We start from the raw sequence: 20,206 nt of genomic DNA, 5'->3' as shown, positions 1-20,206 counted from the left end.
ATGTACCCGAGCCCTGCAGCACATCCTACACACGCCCATGAGGTGTGGAGAATGTCTTACCTAGCAAGAAAAGCAAGAAGTGCTGCATTATAGCATAAATAAATAAAATGTATTGAAAAGAAGAAAAGCATTATGTCCATTGGTAAAAGAGGGAGGAGGAGGAGGCAGGACAGCCTATTATGTATTTTAGAGTGAATAAAGTCTGCACTTTGAATGGCTGTAGAGAAGAGAGGGCTGCAGATAAACAGGTACAACTTATATAGGAGGATTTTCATCTCTGTGTACCACCTGAGGCCAGTCACTTCACGCACCGCTAATAAATGGGCCCACGCTGCAATCGCCCCTCAAGTACATGCAATGCACACAGATGCGGTGCAGTGATGCAGCGTTTACAACAGGGGTGTCAGACTCATTTTTATTGCAGAACACATCACCATTATGGTCGCCCTCAGAGGGCCAGTTCTATCTTTAGCCCACCACTATAAGAAGTCAAGAGCTCCCACCCTCCCTTACATCACAGTGCATCCCCTTTACCATGTGCTGCTGCTGGGAAGAAGCTGGAGGCAGAGCTGGGATGCAGGGTCTGGAGGAGGGCAGGAGTCAGCTGCCAGAGACCAGTGGATGCAAAGAGGAGGGGGGCAGCACAGAGAGGTGCAGGATCTGTAGGAAGTGTTGTGTCCTCTTTGCTGCCAACTGCTGAGTTTGGGGTTGGGGGTGGTCCTCTCTGCAGCTGCACGGGAAAGCACAGGATCTGGCAGCGGAGTTCTGTCCTCTCTGCTGCTGTCTGGTGAGACGAGGTGGGGGCAGAGATGAGGGAGATGTAGCAGCTGCAGGAGAGGTGCAAGGGCCACATGAAATGGCCTGAAGGGCTGGATTTGGCCCGCGGGCTGTGTGTTTGAAACCTGTGGTTTACAAGGTTAAAACAGGCAGGTGTTGTGACATTTTAGGAAGCTATGTGCAGCACCCTGCTGGCCTCTCTGGGTCTAAAATAAGGTATGTAATGAAAAATGGAAAGGTTTTATATAAAATATCATTAGCATATTTATGAGGGGGGAGGGAACCAGGGAAGGCAAAAATATAAGCAGAGCTTAGGATACAGCTTCAGTTTTAATAAATAGCTGTGATGTAAAACAATTAGAAATGTGATTTTCACTGTATGTACTGACATACATTGGTCTTTCTATCGCTCTAGATCCGCTCATGCTTTGCAGCCGTCCAGTGACGATGTGTCTGCCCATGTATCCGTCCAGCTCTACAACGGGGAGACACAGAAGGTCCTTATAAAGCTAGAGAACATTGGCACCGAGCCGCTGGAGACTTTGGAGGTCTCCTCGAAGATTGTCAATAATAAAGGTAGGTTTAAAAGTGTGTTTGATAAAGACAACCGTCTTCTATTTGCCATTCCATCGTCCAATGAGAGTGCTCTTACTGGCCACTGAGGAGCTCTCATTGGACAGCAGAAAGGCAGGTGGCAGGGCATCGCTATGAAGTCAGGAAAAGTTGATCCCCAGGAACTAAAAAACAAAATGAATGAGGGGCATAAAAGACCCTTTTCTGGCTCATATATATAATAGTGGGCATCTTGTTACATCTACTTTTTAGCGCTTGCTTTCATTCACCCAAAGGGTAACTCCACTTTTTGGGGAAAAAAGCAAATGGGAAGGAATAACTCAGCATATGGAATTAGTACATGTAGCATCCTCCTAGGTAGGTGCTGGTGAGAGAGTATAGTTTTGAGCTCTGTCTGCTTACCAGAGGGGCTGCAGGTAAATCTATATCAGGATCTCCTGAAGAAGTCACGTGACCGTGACGATACGCGTCAAGACGTAGGCAAACCCGGAAGTGCGGCATACACGGATGGCTCTGAGTCAAAGCCCTAGCTTTCCATTTATTGTTTCCAGTCTACTTTTATGTAAGTTGCTATTTTTTTTTTTTAATAAAATGATGCAGAAATACTGCACAAGGAGAGCCTCTCTTTCTCTGTCCCGCATCCCATTCGGAGTGCTCCCATAGACGCCCTGCATTCCCCCTGGAAGGCCATTGGAACGCCAGGATTCCATACAGACAGTATCTACAGATACTTGGGCTCCCCACAAAATACCCCCCCCGGATGACCATTGGAGGTTCAGGAGACCTCCCCTGCTTTTTTGCTGTAACCTTAAAGCAGTAAGGTAAGGGTGTAGCACACCCGGAAGAATTTCTTATGGATTGCACTAATTGACCACCACTGCTGTCAAAAATCACCCCCTGGATCTGTTCACCAGCACCCTCTGTGGGGACACCTTTCACAAGCTGGCACATTTATTTAATTTATTGGACTTTTATGGTGTGATTTATTTATTATTTATTTATTCTACTTGGACTTGATTACTGTTCATGATTGATTTTACACCTGGATCTATTTATAAATATATTTTTTACGTCACCCTACCTCCGCTCACATTATTGATTATTCAGCCACAAGTATTTATTTATTTACTTATTTATTTTTCACTGGATCATCGAATATTGGTTTTGGCCTTTTATTTTAGATCAAGAGTATTATAATATATTTTTTCGCTTATTGACATCCACTCACCACTCTTTCAATTTCACTATAGTCACCTTACTTGTACTTGCAAGCACATCACCTCCTATATATGTTTTTTTTTTTTTTTTTTTTAAGTTTGGATACCACTATTTGTCCCGGCACTGAAGTCACTTTATATCCAAAATTGTTTTTATTATACCACTGCTAGCTGTGTCCTTTCTAGCACTACAAGTCACTTTATGTTTATATATTGTGCTCTATTGGAGTGTTTTTTATATTTGGTATGTGCCCTACTTGATCAGCGCAGCTCCATCTCTCTACTTTTCTAAATCGATATTGTTCTCTGCCTACCAGAGAGCAGGTTCTGTTAGTGAGGTCTGCTCATTGTGCTCAGTATGCGATTCATTCAGTCTGAGTGTTTCACACTGGTCCAATAGGGAGGCATGTTGGACAGTGGGAGGAAACCTGACGAATGGATGCATAGGCTTTTGATACAGTCTCGGTGATTGGCAGAGAGCAGGTCGCCTCAGTGCATTCTGGGATACTGTATAACTGTTTCCAGATGGATCGGACAGACGGTGGTGCAGGCTTATTCAATTAAGGGTCAGGTCCTACCTTTTCCTGTTTTGGCTTTTCGCCATACAGGCATCTGTGCTTGAGGTTGCAAGACGGCTACCTGGTTGTCTGTTCATACCTTTACCAAATTTTATAAGGTGGATGTGCTGACATCTGCAGATGCCTCTTTTGCCCGCAAAGTTTTGCTGGCTGCTGTCTGGAGGGTTTTTGGCCTTACTTAAGGGTGTTTACTGTTTGTTTCAGGTTGGCCTCATCTTTTGTTTTGACGAGTCCTATGTTGCCTGGTTGGCTATGTTTAGCCTTGGGAACTTGTTCTTTTCTGCTGTTCCCACCCCTTATTTTATGGCACTGATTTGGGGTGTCCCTACTGATAGGGATCAGAGGACTGCGTCTGTCAATGAACGATAGAGAAAACTGGATTTTTGGCTTACCGTAAAACCCTTTTCTCTTAAGTTCATTGACGGACGCAGTACCCGCCCCTCTATTTTGAGTTGGGTTGGTGTTACTTCTCTGACACTGCTTTGATACAAAACTGACATCCTATGCAGGAAGAGAGGGTGTACCCTCGGGGACTGCCCATAGGCGTAGCCAGAACTTTTTTTCTGCCTAGTTTCCTAATCCTGTAGGGGGCAGAGTGACAGCAACCAAGAAGGCCACCTTCTGTAATAAGGTAGACAGGGGATACCCCCGAATACTTGCAAAAGAGGTTCTAAAGAACCGACTGCACCAAATCAAGGTCCCCAGTCGGTGAGGGAGGTCGCACCGGACGTACAAAGTATCGCACCCCCTGGAAGACGTTACGCACCAGGGAACGGGCGGCCAACGGCCTTTGGAAGAAAATTTCCAAGCCGAAACCTGACCCTTGATAATACTCAAGGCCAACTTTTTATCAACTCCCCGTTGAATGAAAGCCAAGATTCGGGCCACCGAGTAACAGTGAGGCGGAGCCCAAAGAGACTCACACCACGCAATATACGACTTACTCGTACTATTATAAAATCACTTCGGGTGTGGAGTTGGATTACCTCTTTCCAGTGCTACTATTGTCTATACTTCCTGTCATACTGGATCTTGGAATAAGGACTGCATTTTTTCCTCTTTCTCCTGTTTGGACATTTATTTTATTTACTCTGCATTTACATTTTTATGTGTCTGATTATCAATCTTTAGCGCTGCACCATTTTTTTAATGTCGTTCATTTCCTAGCCATAACTTTCTATGTAATTGGAAGGGGAGGGATTAATATCTTAAACAGTATTGTGTCATCGCTATGTTTGGTTGAAGAACTATAGGCAATTTTGGATAGAGCAAAGAAGGGTTATAACCCCTGTCAGATTTTTTTTAAATCATCTGTGTCCCATTGTGGAGATTTCCCTTCACTTCCTATCCCATAGCCAAACAGGAAGTGAGAAGAAATCCCTACAAATTAAAGTCCAGGCAAAACCTAAATTAATGCTAAACCTGCTCTGTACCACATTATAGCCCTAATCTATTTAACCCTGTAAAGCAAAAATCACTGTCCTCACCTATTCTGCAGCCGATCTTGTCCGGTCCCAGCATTAGCTGTCAGCGGCACCCTCAGCGTGGAGGCAGGTGCAGGAGAGGCGTCCAACAGTGGAAGCCCCATAGTAGCTCTATGGGTAACCTCACTTCCCAGGCATTTCACAGTCATTGTCGGTCCTGTCCTGCAAAGAGCTTTCGCCGCTGGAGAATGGACAGGAGCGGCTGCAGAATAGGTAAGTACAGCGATTTTTGCTTTACAGGGTTAGATAGATTAGGGTTAGAATGTGGCCCAGAGCAGGTTTAGCGTTAGTTAGATTTTGCCTGGACTCATCCTTTAAGGGAATTCCTTGAGGACCCCCGGGCCACAAGAACTATTGGTACACATTAAAAACAAATTTATGCAGCGCTAGCATCAATAATAATATTCAAGTGAAAGATAAACAATGATAATTGTAAAATTCCCTCTAAAAGTGATCAAAAACAGTGATTAAAAAAGTGCTCAAGTGCTGTAAATATCATAATAAGTCCGTATAAATAATAAATGCCATGTGAATAAATTAATATAAATATATATAGTCCTTAGACGTGATCCAAGATAAGGTGCTGAAGTGCCAAATACATAAAGTGCTCCAAAGGTGATAGGTGCCCCTCTCGGTTCCCCACTCACCAAATTGCCAATATGTAGAAGCCTTAAGAATTATTGCACAGTAGCCCTTGTTGGTTCGGATCTTTCAAGAAAATTTCTCCATAAAACCTCCAATAGATACAAATGGGTCCGCTCCCGCTTCCACCATTAGATAAAAAAGAGGCCGTACATGCTGAAGTAAGTCAGAACTATTTTAATTCTAACCGTAAAGCCAAATGAATACTTACAAAACCAATAAAAGTTTTAGGCATATACACATCAACTCGTGTTCGCAGCTCACGGCGTACGTTCCACGAGCAGGAAGTTCCTGACCGGAAGTGACGTTCCGTCCTGTCCGCAACCGGAAATACGTCAACACGTTTCGCCGTCAATCACAGCGTTTTCAAAGACATCACTTCCTGTTAGCGGACGCTATTTATATAATTTAACCATCAATCGTCATATCCGGATCTTGTTAATTATACTTTATATATTACTCGAACCCTTTCAATTTATATGCTAGGATTAATATATTGGCACTATAATCCATGCAAAGAAAGGTATTAATATAATTTTACAAATAATAATCTTAGACAATCGTTACGTCCGGGCATCACTTCCTGTTTACAATACTAATAACCCATACAGTTCTGAACAACGAATTAAATATAAAAGATACATTAGTGTATATACATAAATTATTAATACATAAAACCAATACTTTATTATTATATTGCTAAGCTCATGTTAAAAATATTGTTATTTATAATAAATACAAATTGAATAAAATAATAAATTGAATAAAATAATAAATAAAAACCATATTATATAATAAGCTAAGAATTTGTGGAATTTATTATCAGGAATTGAATAGGGATATGCAAATGAATAAATGGTAAATTAACCATATATTTATCAATAAATAAAGATGTTAAATATTTATTAATAATTCGAGATATCTTGTTAAAAATCATTAAAATCATATAAATTGAAGGACTATGTTTTTATTAACTAATTAATAATAGTATTTATTATTCATGTACAAATTGGAAGGGATTTGTATTATATTAAATATAGATAAATTATAATATTTTAGAATAGATATCATGTACAGATTAAATAAGATAAATTATATTATTTTAGAATAAATATGTACAAATTAGCAGAGAAGATGGTAATCTATTAATTGAAGACTAATATTTAAGAGGAAACATATATAAATATGAGAGGGTATTATTAGGATAATAAATATTCAAATATTAAAAATTTAATTCTTCAAAGATTAAAAATTGAGATGCTTATGTGACAAAAATATTAATTTAATTACCAGTTGGATAAAAAGCAATTTACATCTACATTTAATCCTTTTGGTTTAAGTGTCTCCAAACGATGGATCCACTGAGTTTCATTCTGTGAGACTGCTTTTTTTAGGTTGCCACCTCTCCAATGAGGTTCGATTTTATCAATGGCACATAAGGATAAAAGAGTGGGATTGCTTTGATGGGCCAATTTGAAATGATGAGAGAGGCTATGATTTTTAAAACCCTTTTTTATGTTAGAAACGTGTTCTCTTAACCTCACTCTGAGTTCCCTGGTGGTCCTTCCCACGTACTGTAATCCACAGGGACATGAAAGGAGGTAGGTTACATGAGTGGATGCACAGGTGATACATTTTTTATTTGGTATGTTTTACCATTAAAAGAGGATTTAAAATAATTTAGAATGGTTTTTAAAATGTTATCTTTTAATAAAAGGTGCCAGTGCTTTTTCATTATTTTCTCCATTTGGGTGTGCTGTCTTGAAAAGCTAGTTAAAAATGCCATACTAAAATCTTTCTTTGTCTTTTCTTTGTTTTTAAATAAATCTTTGCGATCAATATTTTTTTTTTAAATCAAGAAAAGCTTTATTGAGAACGATCAATATTTTTAATCTTATTTTTAACTGTTATAAGGTCCCTTTTCTTATATCCCTTTGCATGAAATTTTTTTTATAATCAATTCAGCTTGTTCATCATAGTCACTTTCTTTATTACAATTCCTCCGTATCCTCATTAATTGACTATTTGGAATTGTATAATAGTCAATTAATGAGGATACGGAGGAATTGTAATAAAGAAAGTGACTATGATGAACAAGCTGAATTGATTATAAAAAAATTTCATGAAAAGGGATATAAGAAAAGGGACCTTTATAACAGTTAAAAATAAGATTAAAAATATTGATCGCAAAGATTTATTTAAAAACAAAGAAAAGACAAAGAAAGATTTTAGTATGGCATTTTTAACTAGCTTTTCAAGACAGCACACCCAAATGGAGAAAATAATGAAAAAGCACTGGCACCTTTTATTAAAAGATAACATTTTAAAAACCATTCTACCTCCCAAACCACAGTTTATTTGCACTAAACCTAAAACCCTGAGATTACAGTTGGCCCATAATGTGGTTAACCCCCCTACCAAAACCTGTACCTTTTTAGATCAGGTGGGATTTTTTAGCTCTGGTAGGTGCATGATATGTCGAACCTCTAGATTTAGGAAAAGGAAAAGTACTGATTTTAAATCCTCTTTTAATGGTAAAACATACCATATAAAAAATGTATCACCTGTGCATCCACTCATGTAACCTACCTCCTTTCATGTCCCTGTGGATTACAGTACGTGGGAAGGACCACCAGGGAACTCAGAGTGAGGTTAAGAGAACATGTTTCTAACATAAAAAAGGGTTTTAAAAATCATAGCCTCTCTCATCATTTCAAATTGGCCCATCAAAGCAATCCCACTCTTTTATCCTTATGTGCCATTGATAAAATCGAACCTCATTGGAGAGGTGGCAACCTAAACAAAGCAGTCTCACAGAATGAAACTCAGTGGATCCATCGTTTGGAGACACTTAAACCAAAAGGATTAAATGTAGATGTAAATTGCTTTTTATCCAACTGGTAATTAAATTAATATTTTTATCACATCAGCATCTCAATTTTTAATATTTGAATAATTAAATTTTTAATATTTGAATATTTATTATCCTAATAATACCCTCTCATATTTATATATCTTTCCTCTTAAATATTAGTCTTCAATTAATAGATTACCATCTTCTCTGCTAATTTGTACTTGATATTTATTATAAAATAATATAATTTATCTTATTTAATCTGTACATGATATCTATTCTAAAATATTATAATTTATCTATATTTAATATAATTCAAATCCCTGCCAATTTGTACATGAATAATAAATACTATTAATTAGTTAATAAAAACATAGTCCTTCAATTTATATGATTTTAATGATTTTTAACAAGATATCTCTAATTATTAATAAATATTTAACATCTTTATTTATTGATAAATATATGGTTAATTTACCATTTATTCATTTGCATATCCCTATTCAATTCCTGATAATAAATTCCACAAATTCTTCGCTTATTATATAATATGGTTTTTATTTATTATTTTATTCAATTTATTATTATATTTTATTCAATTTGTATTTATTATAAATAACAATATTTTTAACATGAGCTTAGCAATAAAATAATAAAGTATTGGTTTTATGTATTAATAATTTATGTATATACACTAATGTATCTTTTATATTTAATTCGTTGTTCAGAACTGTATGGGTTATTAGTATTGTAAACAGGAAGTGATGCCCGGACGTAACGATTGTCTAAGATTATTATTTGTAAAATTATATTAATACCTTTCTTTGCATGGATTATAGTGCCAATATATTAATCCTAGCATATAAATTGAAAGGGTTCGAGTAATATATAAAGTATAATTAACAAGATCCGAATATGACGATTGATGGTTAAATTATATAAATAGCGTCCGCTAACAGGAAGTGATGTCTTTGAAAACGCTGTGATTGACGGCGAAACGCGTTGACGTATTTCCGGTTGCGGACAGGACGGAACGTCACTTCCGGTCAGGAACTTCCTGCTCGTGGAACGTACGCCGTGAGCTGCGAACACGAGTTGATGTGTATATGCCTTAAACTTTTATTGGTTTTGTAAGTATTCATTTGGCTTTACGGTTAGAATTAAAATAGTTCTGACTTACTTCAGCATGTACGGCCTCTTTTTTATCTAATGGTGGAAGCGGGAGCGGACCCATTTGTATCTATTGGAGGTTTTATGGAGAAATTTTCTTGAAAGATCCGAACCAACAAGGGCTACTGTGCAATAATTCTTAAGGCTTCTACATATTGGCAATTTGGTGAGTGGGGAACCGAGAGGGGCACCTATCACCTTTGGAGCACTTTATGTATTTGGCACTTCAACACCTTATCTTGGATCACGTCTAAGGACTATATATATTCATATTAATTTATTCACATGGCATTTATTATTTATACGGACTTATTGTGATATTTACAGCACTTGAGCACTTTTTTAATCACTGTTTTTGATCACTTTTAGAGGGAATTTTACAATTATCATTGTTTATCTTTCACTTGAATATTATTATTGATGCTAGCGCTGCATAAATTTGTTTTTATTGTTTTATCTAAGATTAACTTAGTGTTGCAGCAGCTGCGTGTATTTTGACCACGTTTTTATCACATTTTATATCACATTTCATATTTAATATTTATTTATTCAGCAGCGCGGGTTTAAATTAGTTTTCACATTGGTACACATTGGAAGATTTTTCCTATGTTACTCTTCTGGGGAAAACCCAAAGTTTGGGAATTTCTTTTACTTTCACTTTCAATGATAATGTTAACCGGTTGCCGACCGCCGCACGACTATTTACTGCGGCGGTCAGCCCCGGCCAGGCAAAGTGACGTATATATACGTCACTAGCCTGGGAGCCAATAGCGGGCGAACGCGCGCCGCCGGAGGCGCGCTCCCGCCTCGGCTTGTTCACGGACACCTCGGTGCGTGTGACCGGTGGACCCGATGTCCGCCGGTCACTCGCGATCGTCCGCTGTGAAGGGAGAAAGGCAGGCAGCTAATGTAAACAAAGGTGCCTGTAATTCTTCCCTGTGTAAAAGCACTGATCTAACGGTCCTGCTATGTAGGACCGTTGATCTGTGCTGTTAAACACACAGCCACATCCCTGCACAGTAAGAAGCACGCCCCTAGGGACACACATAGTCACTGTATCTCTAATAAAGTTAACCCCTTCCCTGCCAGTGTCATTTTGACAGTAATACTGCATATGTATAGCACTGATTACTGTAGTAATGTCACTGGTACCCCCAAAAGTGTCAAAAATGTCAGTCAAGGGTCCGATCTGTCCGCCGCAATGTCGCAGTCCCGCAAAAAAAATCGCAGATCGCAGCCATTACTCATTAAAAAAAAAAACAACAAACATCTTTCCCTTAGTAAACGCAATAACTTTTGCGCAAACCAATCAAAATATGCTTATTGTGATTTTTTTTTTTTTACAACCATAGGTATCAGAAAACAAATTGGCCAAAAATTAAAAAAAAATTTGATTTTTAAATTTTTTTTGGGGGGGAATTTCATATAAAAAATGTGAAAAATATTGTTATTTTTGCAAAATTGTCGCTGTTTTTTTTGATTATAGCGCATGATCAAAAAATCACACAGGTGATCAAATACCACCAAAAGAATGTTCTATTTTTGGGATAAAAAGGACGTCCAATTTGTTTCGGTACAGCGCAATTGTCCGTTAAAGTCACGCAGTGCCGAATCGCAAAATACCCCCTGGTCAGGAAGGGGGTAAAATCTTCCGGGGCTTAAGTGGTTAAACAGGACAAATAGAGAGGGTGAATCTTCCTAATGGGTACACAGATAGCAATAAAAACTGACAAGCTTTCTAATTCCTCTCCACTCCAAATAAAATAATAGGTTTTGCCTTTAGTTATACTTTAACCGCTTGCCGACTGCTCACAGTATATTTACTGCGGCAGTCAGCCCCTCACAGGCAGAGTGACGTAGGTCTACGTCGCACGCCTGTGAGGCTCTGGGGAGCGAGCGCGCGCCCGCGGAGGCGCGCTCCCGCGCGGTCACGCCCCCCCCCCGCACGTGTGACCAGCGGACCCGATGTCAGCCGGTCACTCTGCGATCGGCGGGGGAGAGGGAGAATGTCAGGCAGCTTGTGTAAACAAGCCACCTGTCATTCTCCTCGCTGTAAAGACACTGATCACACGGATCTAGTATGTAGATCCGTTGATCAGTGTCCTTACAGCTCAAGCCACAGCCAATCACAGTAGAAAGCACGCCCCTAGGTATACACACAGCCCCTCCCTCCCAAATAAAGTTAACCCCTTCACTACCAGTGTATTTTTACAGTAACAGTGCATATGTATAGCACTGATTACTGTAGAAATGTCACTGGTAACCCCAAAAGTGTCAAAAATGTCAGTCAAGGGTCCGATCTGTCCACCGCAATGTCGCAGTACCGCAAAAAAAATCGCAGATCGCCGCCATTACACGTTAAAAAAAAAACAACAAAAATTACAAAAATCTTTCCCTTTGTTAGTAAACGCGATAACTTTTGCGCAAACCAATCAAAATACGCTTTTTGCGATTTTTTTTACCAAACATAGGTAGCATAAAACAAATTGGCCGAAAATGTTAAAAAATTTTGATTTTTACATTTTTTTTTGGGGGAATTTCATATAAAAAAAATGTGAAAAATATTGTTATTTTTGCAAAATGTACGCTCTTTTTTTGTTTATAGCGCAAAAAGTAAAAATCGCACGGGTGATCAAATACCACCAAAAGAAAGCTCTGTTTGTGGGAAAAAAAGGACGTCAAATTAGTTTAGGTACAGCGTCGCACGACCGCGCAATTGTCCGTTAAAGTCACGCAGTGCCGAATCGCAAAATACCCCCTGGTCGTTTAGCAGGAAAATCCTCCGGGGGTTAAGTGGTTAAGGTACCGAGCCACTTGGATCAGCTCGGTACACTGTGTCTGTGTAATGTCTAATGATGGCTGTGTACATACCGATTAGAAGGCACTATGGAAGCCCAAGGATGTTTTCTCACAATTTATAATCGCCGCTGGGGTAATTTCAGTCCACTATTCTGCAATTTATAGACGTAGTTTGGTATAAAATAGGGTTAATCTAATGTAGCGATTAGCTAAGGAGGGGGATCCCAGGCCGGAGTTCAGCTTCAGGATAAACATGTGAGTCATACGCTTGGAAGAACAATATGTGTAAATGGCTTCTGCAGAGACTGATATTTTGTTTTCTTTTTTTAATTAAAAAGAAAGCAAGATCAATGAAACACAATATAAGTGATCGATAAACACATTATTTCTGGTAATATTTGCAATATTTTCTTTAGGAAATAACTGTCACATTCATTCGCCGTTCGTTCTGTGCTCGGTCTTCCAATCCAGGCCACGCACCTTCCCCTCCTTTCCATAAATGTTTTTAGATTGATATGCAGCAAGGATTGTGTCTCATCTGCAATTGCGCATTTTCTAGAAGGTATTAGGCTGAATTTTAATGTTCTCTATTCTTTTCTTAACTAATTGCCCAGCGCGGCGTGTCACGTAGACTGCAAGCTCCACCGTAGATTTCACAGTGGAGAGGGCGCTTAATTCTCTCCTTTGTCTTATTTTTTATTTTTTTTTTATATAAATCTCCCCCATTCCGCTCGGGTGAACATTGCGTCTCCTCCTAATGCCAGTGTTGTCTTCTGCCACCGCGTGTAACTCTGGCTTTTAAAAGTGAAATTAATCCCCGCTGGTTGTCAGACTTACCTGATCGGAAAACCGCATTAGCGGAGTCCCAAAGGATTTGCGTTTGCCGAGATTGATGGGCGCCAGTAATTTATCTTTTCAACCTAATAGTTCAGCTTGCATTAGCAAAGATTGCATGTATGAGAAACTTGGCTGGAAGACAGAATCTTTGTCTCTGAAGGAGTTAGTATATAACAACCAACCTGGTATTAACTCCAACCTGGTATTAACTCATTGGTGCTTCAGTTTGTCAAAGACATTTTTAAACTTTGTATATACTGTACATGTATTTCGTTTTGTATGTTTTGTCTACTGCAGTGTCTCTTACATAAAGGAAGGTGTACACCGCTCAGGTGGATCTATATCCACAATCAGCCGTGGGTGCTAGACCTCGGATCGCCACCGGATAACAAGAACATGAAGAGAAAGTGACCGCACACCAAGACGGTGACTTGATAGTAGCAAAGATTTATTGTACAAATCTGGATACAAGGTACAACAGAATGGAAATGGTAGACGCGTTTCACACAACCAACAGCGTGCTTGTTTACACCGTCTTGGTGTGCGGCCACGTTCTCTTCATGTTCGTGTCACTTACATAGTTGGAGGCCAAAGTGATGAGTGGGCTTCCATTGCAGCTCAGGTCCAAACACCCCAGGATGTGCAAGGCACAAAGTAGCAGAGGTGGTAGGGATCCAGGTGGTTGATAGTTGCCTATGGCAGTGGTCCTCAACTCCGGTCCTCGGGGCCCACTAACAGGCAAGGTTTGCAAGATAACTAAATTACATCACAGGTGATCTCATTTGCTGCTCAGTGATTGCAGTATTCTAGTCTGCATCTCCCCAAGGTAATACTTAAAATCTGGCCTGTTAGTGGGCCCCGAGGACCAGAGTTGAGGACCACTGGCCTATGGAGTTAGTCTGCAAGAACGATATCCAGGCAGACGGGAGTCTCAGCGTTGTGAGGGAGAAACTGTAGCTTGTAATCTGTATGTCCATGATAAGAAGATGAAAGGCAGGGCCATAGAGCAGGTCTGTCAAGAAGTAGCACCGAGATCATGCACAGGTAAGTAGAAAAGACATTGTTCTGAAGCCTAGCCGAGGTACACAAATAACCACTAAATTTATGGAAAATCCACAGACAATGAATCGTATATCAGCAATGTATCACCAGTTTAAGGACATGGCTTATGTAATGAAGACATCTTAAAAACCATTGTGAAGATTAAAATATCTTGCATTACAGACATAGATCACTCCCATTAATAGTACACTGCCACACAAGATAACACACAAAGTTCTAAGAAAAATATATGCTGGAAACATTGCTCTCAGAAATAGAAGTATATTACAGGATGAATAACTGAAAAGATATGCATCAATAGCTCAACACAAAGCAGCTGAAGCCTCCCCAAAGAAAAAATGATATAGGTTCTGAACCTGAATCAATACAAAATGCAGGCAATGTGAGATGTAGATCTAAAATAAGCCACTCCAAGAAGATAATCACAAGATTTAGGTATCTGCCAGAAAGTGTCCTAAAATAACACATTACAGACCAAAGGCCCAAGGCACTGCTATGGGCACTAAATATGCCCCAGCCTATTGACCTTTATATCTAGTCAAATGGAAGAGTGAGGTCCTTGGGGGTGATGACACATAAGTGTGCCTGCCCAGTATTCTGACCTGGTACAAGTACAATGTCTTGTTCCTGTAGACAGGTACAAAGGGAGAGGCCCTTGATTTTGTTAGAAGTTTTGAGCCCAGTGAGTTCACTCTAAAGCTTACCAGCACTTGTAATGAGCATAAAGTTACCTTCTTTAATTTGACGATTGAATTAGACAGACAGGGACAGCTATTAACCCATTTCTACTGAAAACCCACCTCTAATAGCCTCCTATGTGCAGATAGCTTTTATCCGCGGCAGTTTATTAAAAGTATCCCAGTGGGCCAATACCTGCAGGCCAATAGGAATTTTAAATACCCTGATGAATAGGTTTATCAGGTGATGGTATAAGAGAAGGCGGTTGAGTTAGGCTTTTCATAGGGCAAGAGATTAGAATAGGGATGACCTTTTTATTTATGTCAATGAAAATGAGATAAACCAACCAGCATCACCAACTTGATTTTGAGTTATACCGATATCTCCTATAGAATTCAGGATATTTATACTATACTTTGGTGCCTCTTGGTCAATAATGAAATTTGTTCCAAAGTATCCCAAATATATATTCTGGAAGGCACACTCTTTGGGTGACACATGGAGGTAGTAGTCCTTGCCTGCATCCGTGGAGATTTATATGGAGGAAAGACTATGAGAACAATAAGAAAATGTCTTTACGATGTACTGTATATGATATCTGTTACTTTAATTTAACATCTCCCCACCTTTTGACTACTGACGGGTAAAATGAATGACATTGATTATCTCATTACAATGGCATCTAAGTACAGGTGATATGTTAGGCAGAAAGTGAACGTGTTTTCCCTGAGGTTGATGTGTTGAAAGCAGACAAAATGGTCAAGGGTCAAATTGTAATGGCTAGTAGGCTGGTATAGAGCAACTCAAATACTGCAGCTCTTGTGGGATGTTCTTGGTCTGCAGTGGTCAGGAACGACCAAAGTGGTCTAAGGAAGGAAAACCAGCGATAGGGTTATAGGCGGCCAAGGCCTATTAACCACTTCCGCACTGCTCACTGGAGCTGTACTGCGGCAAAGTGGCTCGATAACGTCTGGCGACGTAGTACTACGTCACCAGATATTCCCCTCTCTCGGCGGCGTGCGATCTGTCCTTGTGTCACATAGTCACCTCCCCCCACACACGTCAGTAAGCACCAGGCATACATTAACCACTTGATCACCAATAAAAATAAACCCCTTCCCTGCCAGTGTCATTTTTACAGTAACAGTGCATATTTATAGCACTGATTACTGTAGTAATGTCACTGGTACCCCCAAAAGTGTCAAAAATGTCAGTCAGGGGTCCGATCTGTCCGCCGCAATGTCGCAGTCCCGCAAAAAAAAATGCAGATCGCCGCCATTACTCGTTAAAAAAAAAAACACCAAAAATGACATAAATCTTTCCCTTAGTTAGTAAACGCAATAACTTTTGCGCAAACCAATCAAAATACGCTTATTTCGATTTTTTTTTTTACCAAACATAGGTAAAACAAATTGGCCAAAAATGTAAAAAAATTTGGTTTTTACATTTTTTTGGGGGGTAATTTCATATAAACAAATGTGAATAATATTGTTATTTTTTCAAAATTTACGCTCTTTTTTTGTTTATAGCGCAAAAAGTAAAAATGGCACAGGTGATCATATATCACCAAAAGAAATCTCTGTTTGTGGGAAAAAAAGGACGTAAATTTTGTTTGGGTACGGCGTTGCACGACCGCGCAATTGTCAGTTAAAGTCGCACAGTGCCGAATCGCAAAAAGTGGCCCAGACGTAAGACAGCAAAATCCTCCGGTGGTAAAGTGGTTAATGCACGTGGGAAGTGAGGGCTGGCCTGTGTAGTCTGAAAAAGTTAATGCTAGTTCCAATAGGTATCAGAGCACACAGTGCATCACAGTTTGTTGGGTACAGGGCTGCATGTTTGCAGACCAGGCATGGTGCCCATGCTGACCCGTGTCAACAGCCAAAAGCCCCTACAATGGGCATGTGAGCATCAGAACTGGATTACGAAGCAATCAAAAGGAGATGGCCTGGTCTGATGAATCATGTTTTTTTTTTTTTTTTTTTTTTTACATCATATGAATGGCCAGGTGGATGTGCAGTGGAAGAAAGTAGTCTGGTCTGTTGAATTTAAGAATGGTTTAAGGAACACAACAGTAAGTTTGAGGTGTTGACTTTGCCTACAAATTCTCCAGATCTCAATCCAATTGAGTGTGTGTGGGATGTACTGGCAAACAAAGTCAGATCCATAGAGGCCCCACCTTGCAACTCACAGATCCTAAATGATCTGCTACTGACGGCTTGAGGCCACATATCACAGCAGACCTTCAGAGGTACATGCCTTTACGGGTTATGGTAGATGCTCATAATTCTATGGCTGATCGTTGTACGATTAATGTCACAATTAACAACTCAGAGCAACCAATTAGACTACCAGCAAATCTGCCCAGTTTCACTTTTTTTTTAGAATAAGCCCCACACCATAAAACAAATATCTAATTATTTGGCCGCCTGTTGTGGCTTACCACGACTGTTGGTAATAGTCTCTGTGTTTGTTGCAGGTACAACACTCTCTCACACTTGTAATTAGCTGATTACAGGGAGGGAAGGTGCGGTGTAAAGTGCTGATAACAATGAAGCACCGTCAAAGGGCGCCGCTTTACTGAGCCAAGATCCCCCCTCTTGCTGAAAACAAATCTCTCGGAGTAGGTGACATCCTGCTGGGCGCTGATAACGCTTGTTAGCAGAGCAGCCGAATATCAATTTTCTGCAGCTTATTTTCTTCTTCTATTTTTTTTTATTCTCTCGAGTGTATACATGTCTGGTGTGTGATTGGGCGGTGGGGGTGATGCTGCCTCTGTTTGCTGTCCTTCAGGGGTTTATTTTTTTTTCCAGGAAGAAATGCTTATTATATATTGATGGTTACTCTTAAAAATTAGTTGTAGAGGGAAATATTTTGTCTGAAATAATGACCTGACTGTTCTTTTTCCTGTATTATTTCCAACCTTGAATGATCCACAGTTAGGAGCCACCAGGCGCAATTCAAAATTCCAAGTATGATGCAGCTGTGTTCAGTTACATCCATCCTAGGAAATGCATGTGTGCAGAGACAAACCTGCAGTGTCAGAGTGAATGTGTGGGGTAGTGCTGGGCTTTCTTGTGAGGGCATTCTTTGTGGCTGCTCTACTGGAGGCATCCTGGACCTACTATTCTCTTCAAAATATAGTAGTAGCACGTGGATAAGGAGCATCATCCTTAAGGGATCTCTAAAAACTTCCATATTAATCCCGTTGAAAAGAAAATGTGAGTATAAAGCGTAGCCAACATGTTTCAGGGTTAAACTCCCCTTCTTCAGGGCTAAAGACCCAAAACTTTCAATTTCAGCTCAACTTTATTCAAAAGCCTTGGCCCCACAAACCATGGCACTTCTGACACTGTGAGTTAGAAGCGGCAACAATTTTGAGTCCGCTTCATTTCCTGGAGGGTGTCCCGCATCATCTAGCTCTTTTCTCTCCAGCCTGACTGTACCTGGTCTGCCCTTTTCAATTATTGGAATTCAGTTCTTTCTACTCAGTATCACATAATGAACATCATTATGTTATGATGTCTAGATATTGTTTTATCCATAAGTACACTAATTCCTCAATTTAGCTTGTTTTCCAAGTGTATGTTCATGATGGTGTCACCTGCGCAACCTCTTATAGCATGCTTCCTGATGGGTCAGTGCACGTTTTTTCCCCACTAGATGGCATAAGAATGCTCTTCTACGGAGTGTCATGTTCATTTTCTCCACCAGGCGACAGTATCTTCAGAGCATAAAAATAGGCACTGTTTACTCCCAACACGTTAGCTTGAAAAAGGAGCGTGCCCTGGCACTTCACCGCAGTGTGCATGCTCCAAAACGCGTCAAGCACACTGGTGATTCCTAGATGGCAGACGATCCGCTTCACCTGCGTTCTTCCCACTTGATGGCAATAGAATGCTCTTCTATGGAGTGTCATGTGCATTTTCTCCATCAGGGGGCAGTATCTTCAGAGCATATAAATAGGCACTGTTCTCTCCCAACACATTAGCTTGAAAAAGGAGCGCGCCCTGGCACTTCACCGCAGTGCGCATGCTCCGAATCACGTTGTGAGCACACACATGATCCCTAGACGGCAGACGCTGCGGCTCACCTGTGGTCCAGCCCTCAAACTCACTTTCTCACATCAACATCACTTCCTGCCAGACAGGACAACAAGAGGAGAGGCACCCTATTGATCCAAGAGGCGGCCCCAGCAGCCCCTGGACACCGTATCATTCATGGACCTGCATCCACTTATTATGTAAGTTTTTATTGCATCCTGTCATATTAAAACTTTTACAATCTTGCACAGAGGCGTCTGTTTTCTCTCTGCTTTTTATATAATGGGCATTACCTAGGACAGTCTGCCTACGAATGCCTACTCCACCAGACTGACATTCGCCCATCAAGCAATTTTGACATTTACATAACTACGCCTGCTGCTTGTTTCAGGGTTGAGAGCTCTTGAGAGGAGTACTGAGGCAGGGTGCTGTGACATTTTTAGGAACTGATGCCTGTGTGGCCAGGGGATGTCTGGGTTCCAAGAGGGCTGTGTACAGAACCCTGCCGGCCCCTCCCACTAGCCATGATCTTCCTGGGTTGCATATCGAAGCATGGATACCCAATGATAAACCAATGGGTGTTAAAAAAAAAATATGATATGTAATGAAAACGGAAAGAATGTATTTGAAAATGTCTTCAGCATGTTGATGAGGGGAGAGAGGAACCAATAAAGGCAAAATATAGCAGTTTACATTTTTGAATGAATACGCTGGGTGGATTTATACCGTTTCCTAAATAAAAATGCTGACTTTAGATGCACTTTAATGATTTTGCAAAGAATGCCCTGGTAGATTTTTATATCATCCTACATTTTGATATTATGTGAGATGTATGGAATATAATGCCCTCTTTTTATGCTATTATCTTCTTTTGCCGTATAGGTAGCTGATTTGAATGTACGCCGTCATCCCCGGCATAGCACTGAATCATTTGTGGAGTCAGAAATGATTGTTTTTTGAAAAGGGAGATATTATTGTATCAGAGTTCTTTTCTATTACCCCATTACCTGATATTATTCATGCTGTTAGACCTAGTTTGGAAGAGGCAGGTGCAGTAAATCTGCTAAAATGACAGGTATTCATACGAATCACGCTGCGAGAAGTGTGTTTCTCATCTAAATTGTGCCAGAGTCCTCCATGCTTCTCTCTGTGTTAGGTGAGATATACAAGACTTGAATTTCCCTAGTGATGTGAGCATTCCGAATAGTAGATCCAAATCTTCTGAGCAGTCATTCTCAACCAGGGTTCCTCCAGAAGTTACTAGCGGTTCATTGTGCTGTGGCTGATTGGCCTTTAATTTGATGGTGCCTGCAGAGTTTTGGGGCTAATATCACTTGGCAGAGTCAGCTGTTTGATACTAATGACCTTTTTAGCTAATTCTTCCCGCTGACCACCAACGTAAGGAGTATTCTTCCCACTGACCACCAATGTAAGGAGTATTCCTCCCACTGACCACCAATGTAAGGAGTATTCTTTCCACTGACTACCATTGTAA

At 40.1% G+C, this 20,206-nt stretch overlaps 1 protein-coding gene across 1 annotated transcript in view; it reads left to right on the top strand.

Moving 5' to 3' along the window:
* The window catches only part of TRAPPC9 (trafficking protein particle complex subunit 9), a gene marked incomplete at its 5' end in the record, with an annotated part of 911,701 nt that overhangs the window by 182,113 nt on the left and 709,382 nt on the right, over positions 1-20,206 (top strand). The window contains one exon of the mRNA XM_082257414.1: positions 1,193-1,353. Coding sequence (XP_082113540.1) covers positions 1,193-1,353 — 161 coding nt within the window. The remainder of the gene's footprint in view (positions 1-1,192; positions 1,354-20,206) is intronic.

The sequence above is a fragment of the Pelophylax lessonae genome (assembly GCF_965119305.1).
Source record: "Pelophylax lessonae genome assembly, chromosome: 5".
Classification (NCBI taxonomy): domain Eukaryota; kingdom Metazoa; phylum Chordata; class Amphibia; order Anura; family Ranidae; genus Pelophylax; species Pelophylax lessonae.
This window is presented reverse-complemented; position numbering and strand designations above follow the sequence as displayed.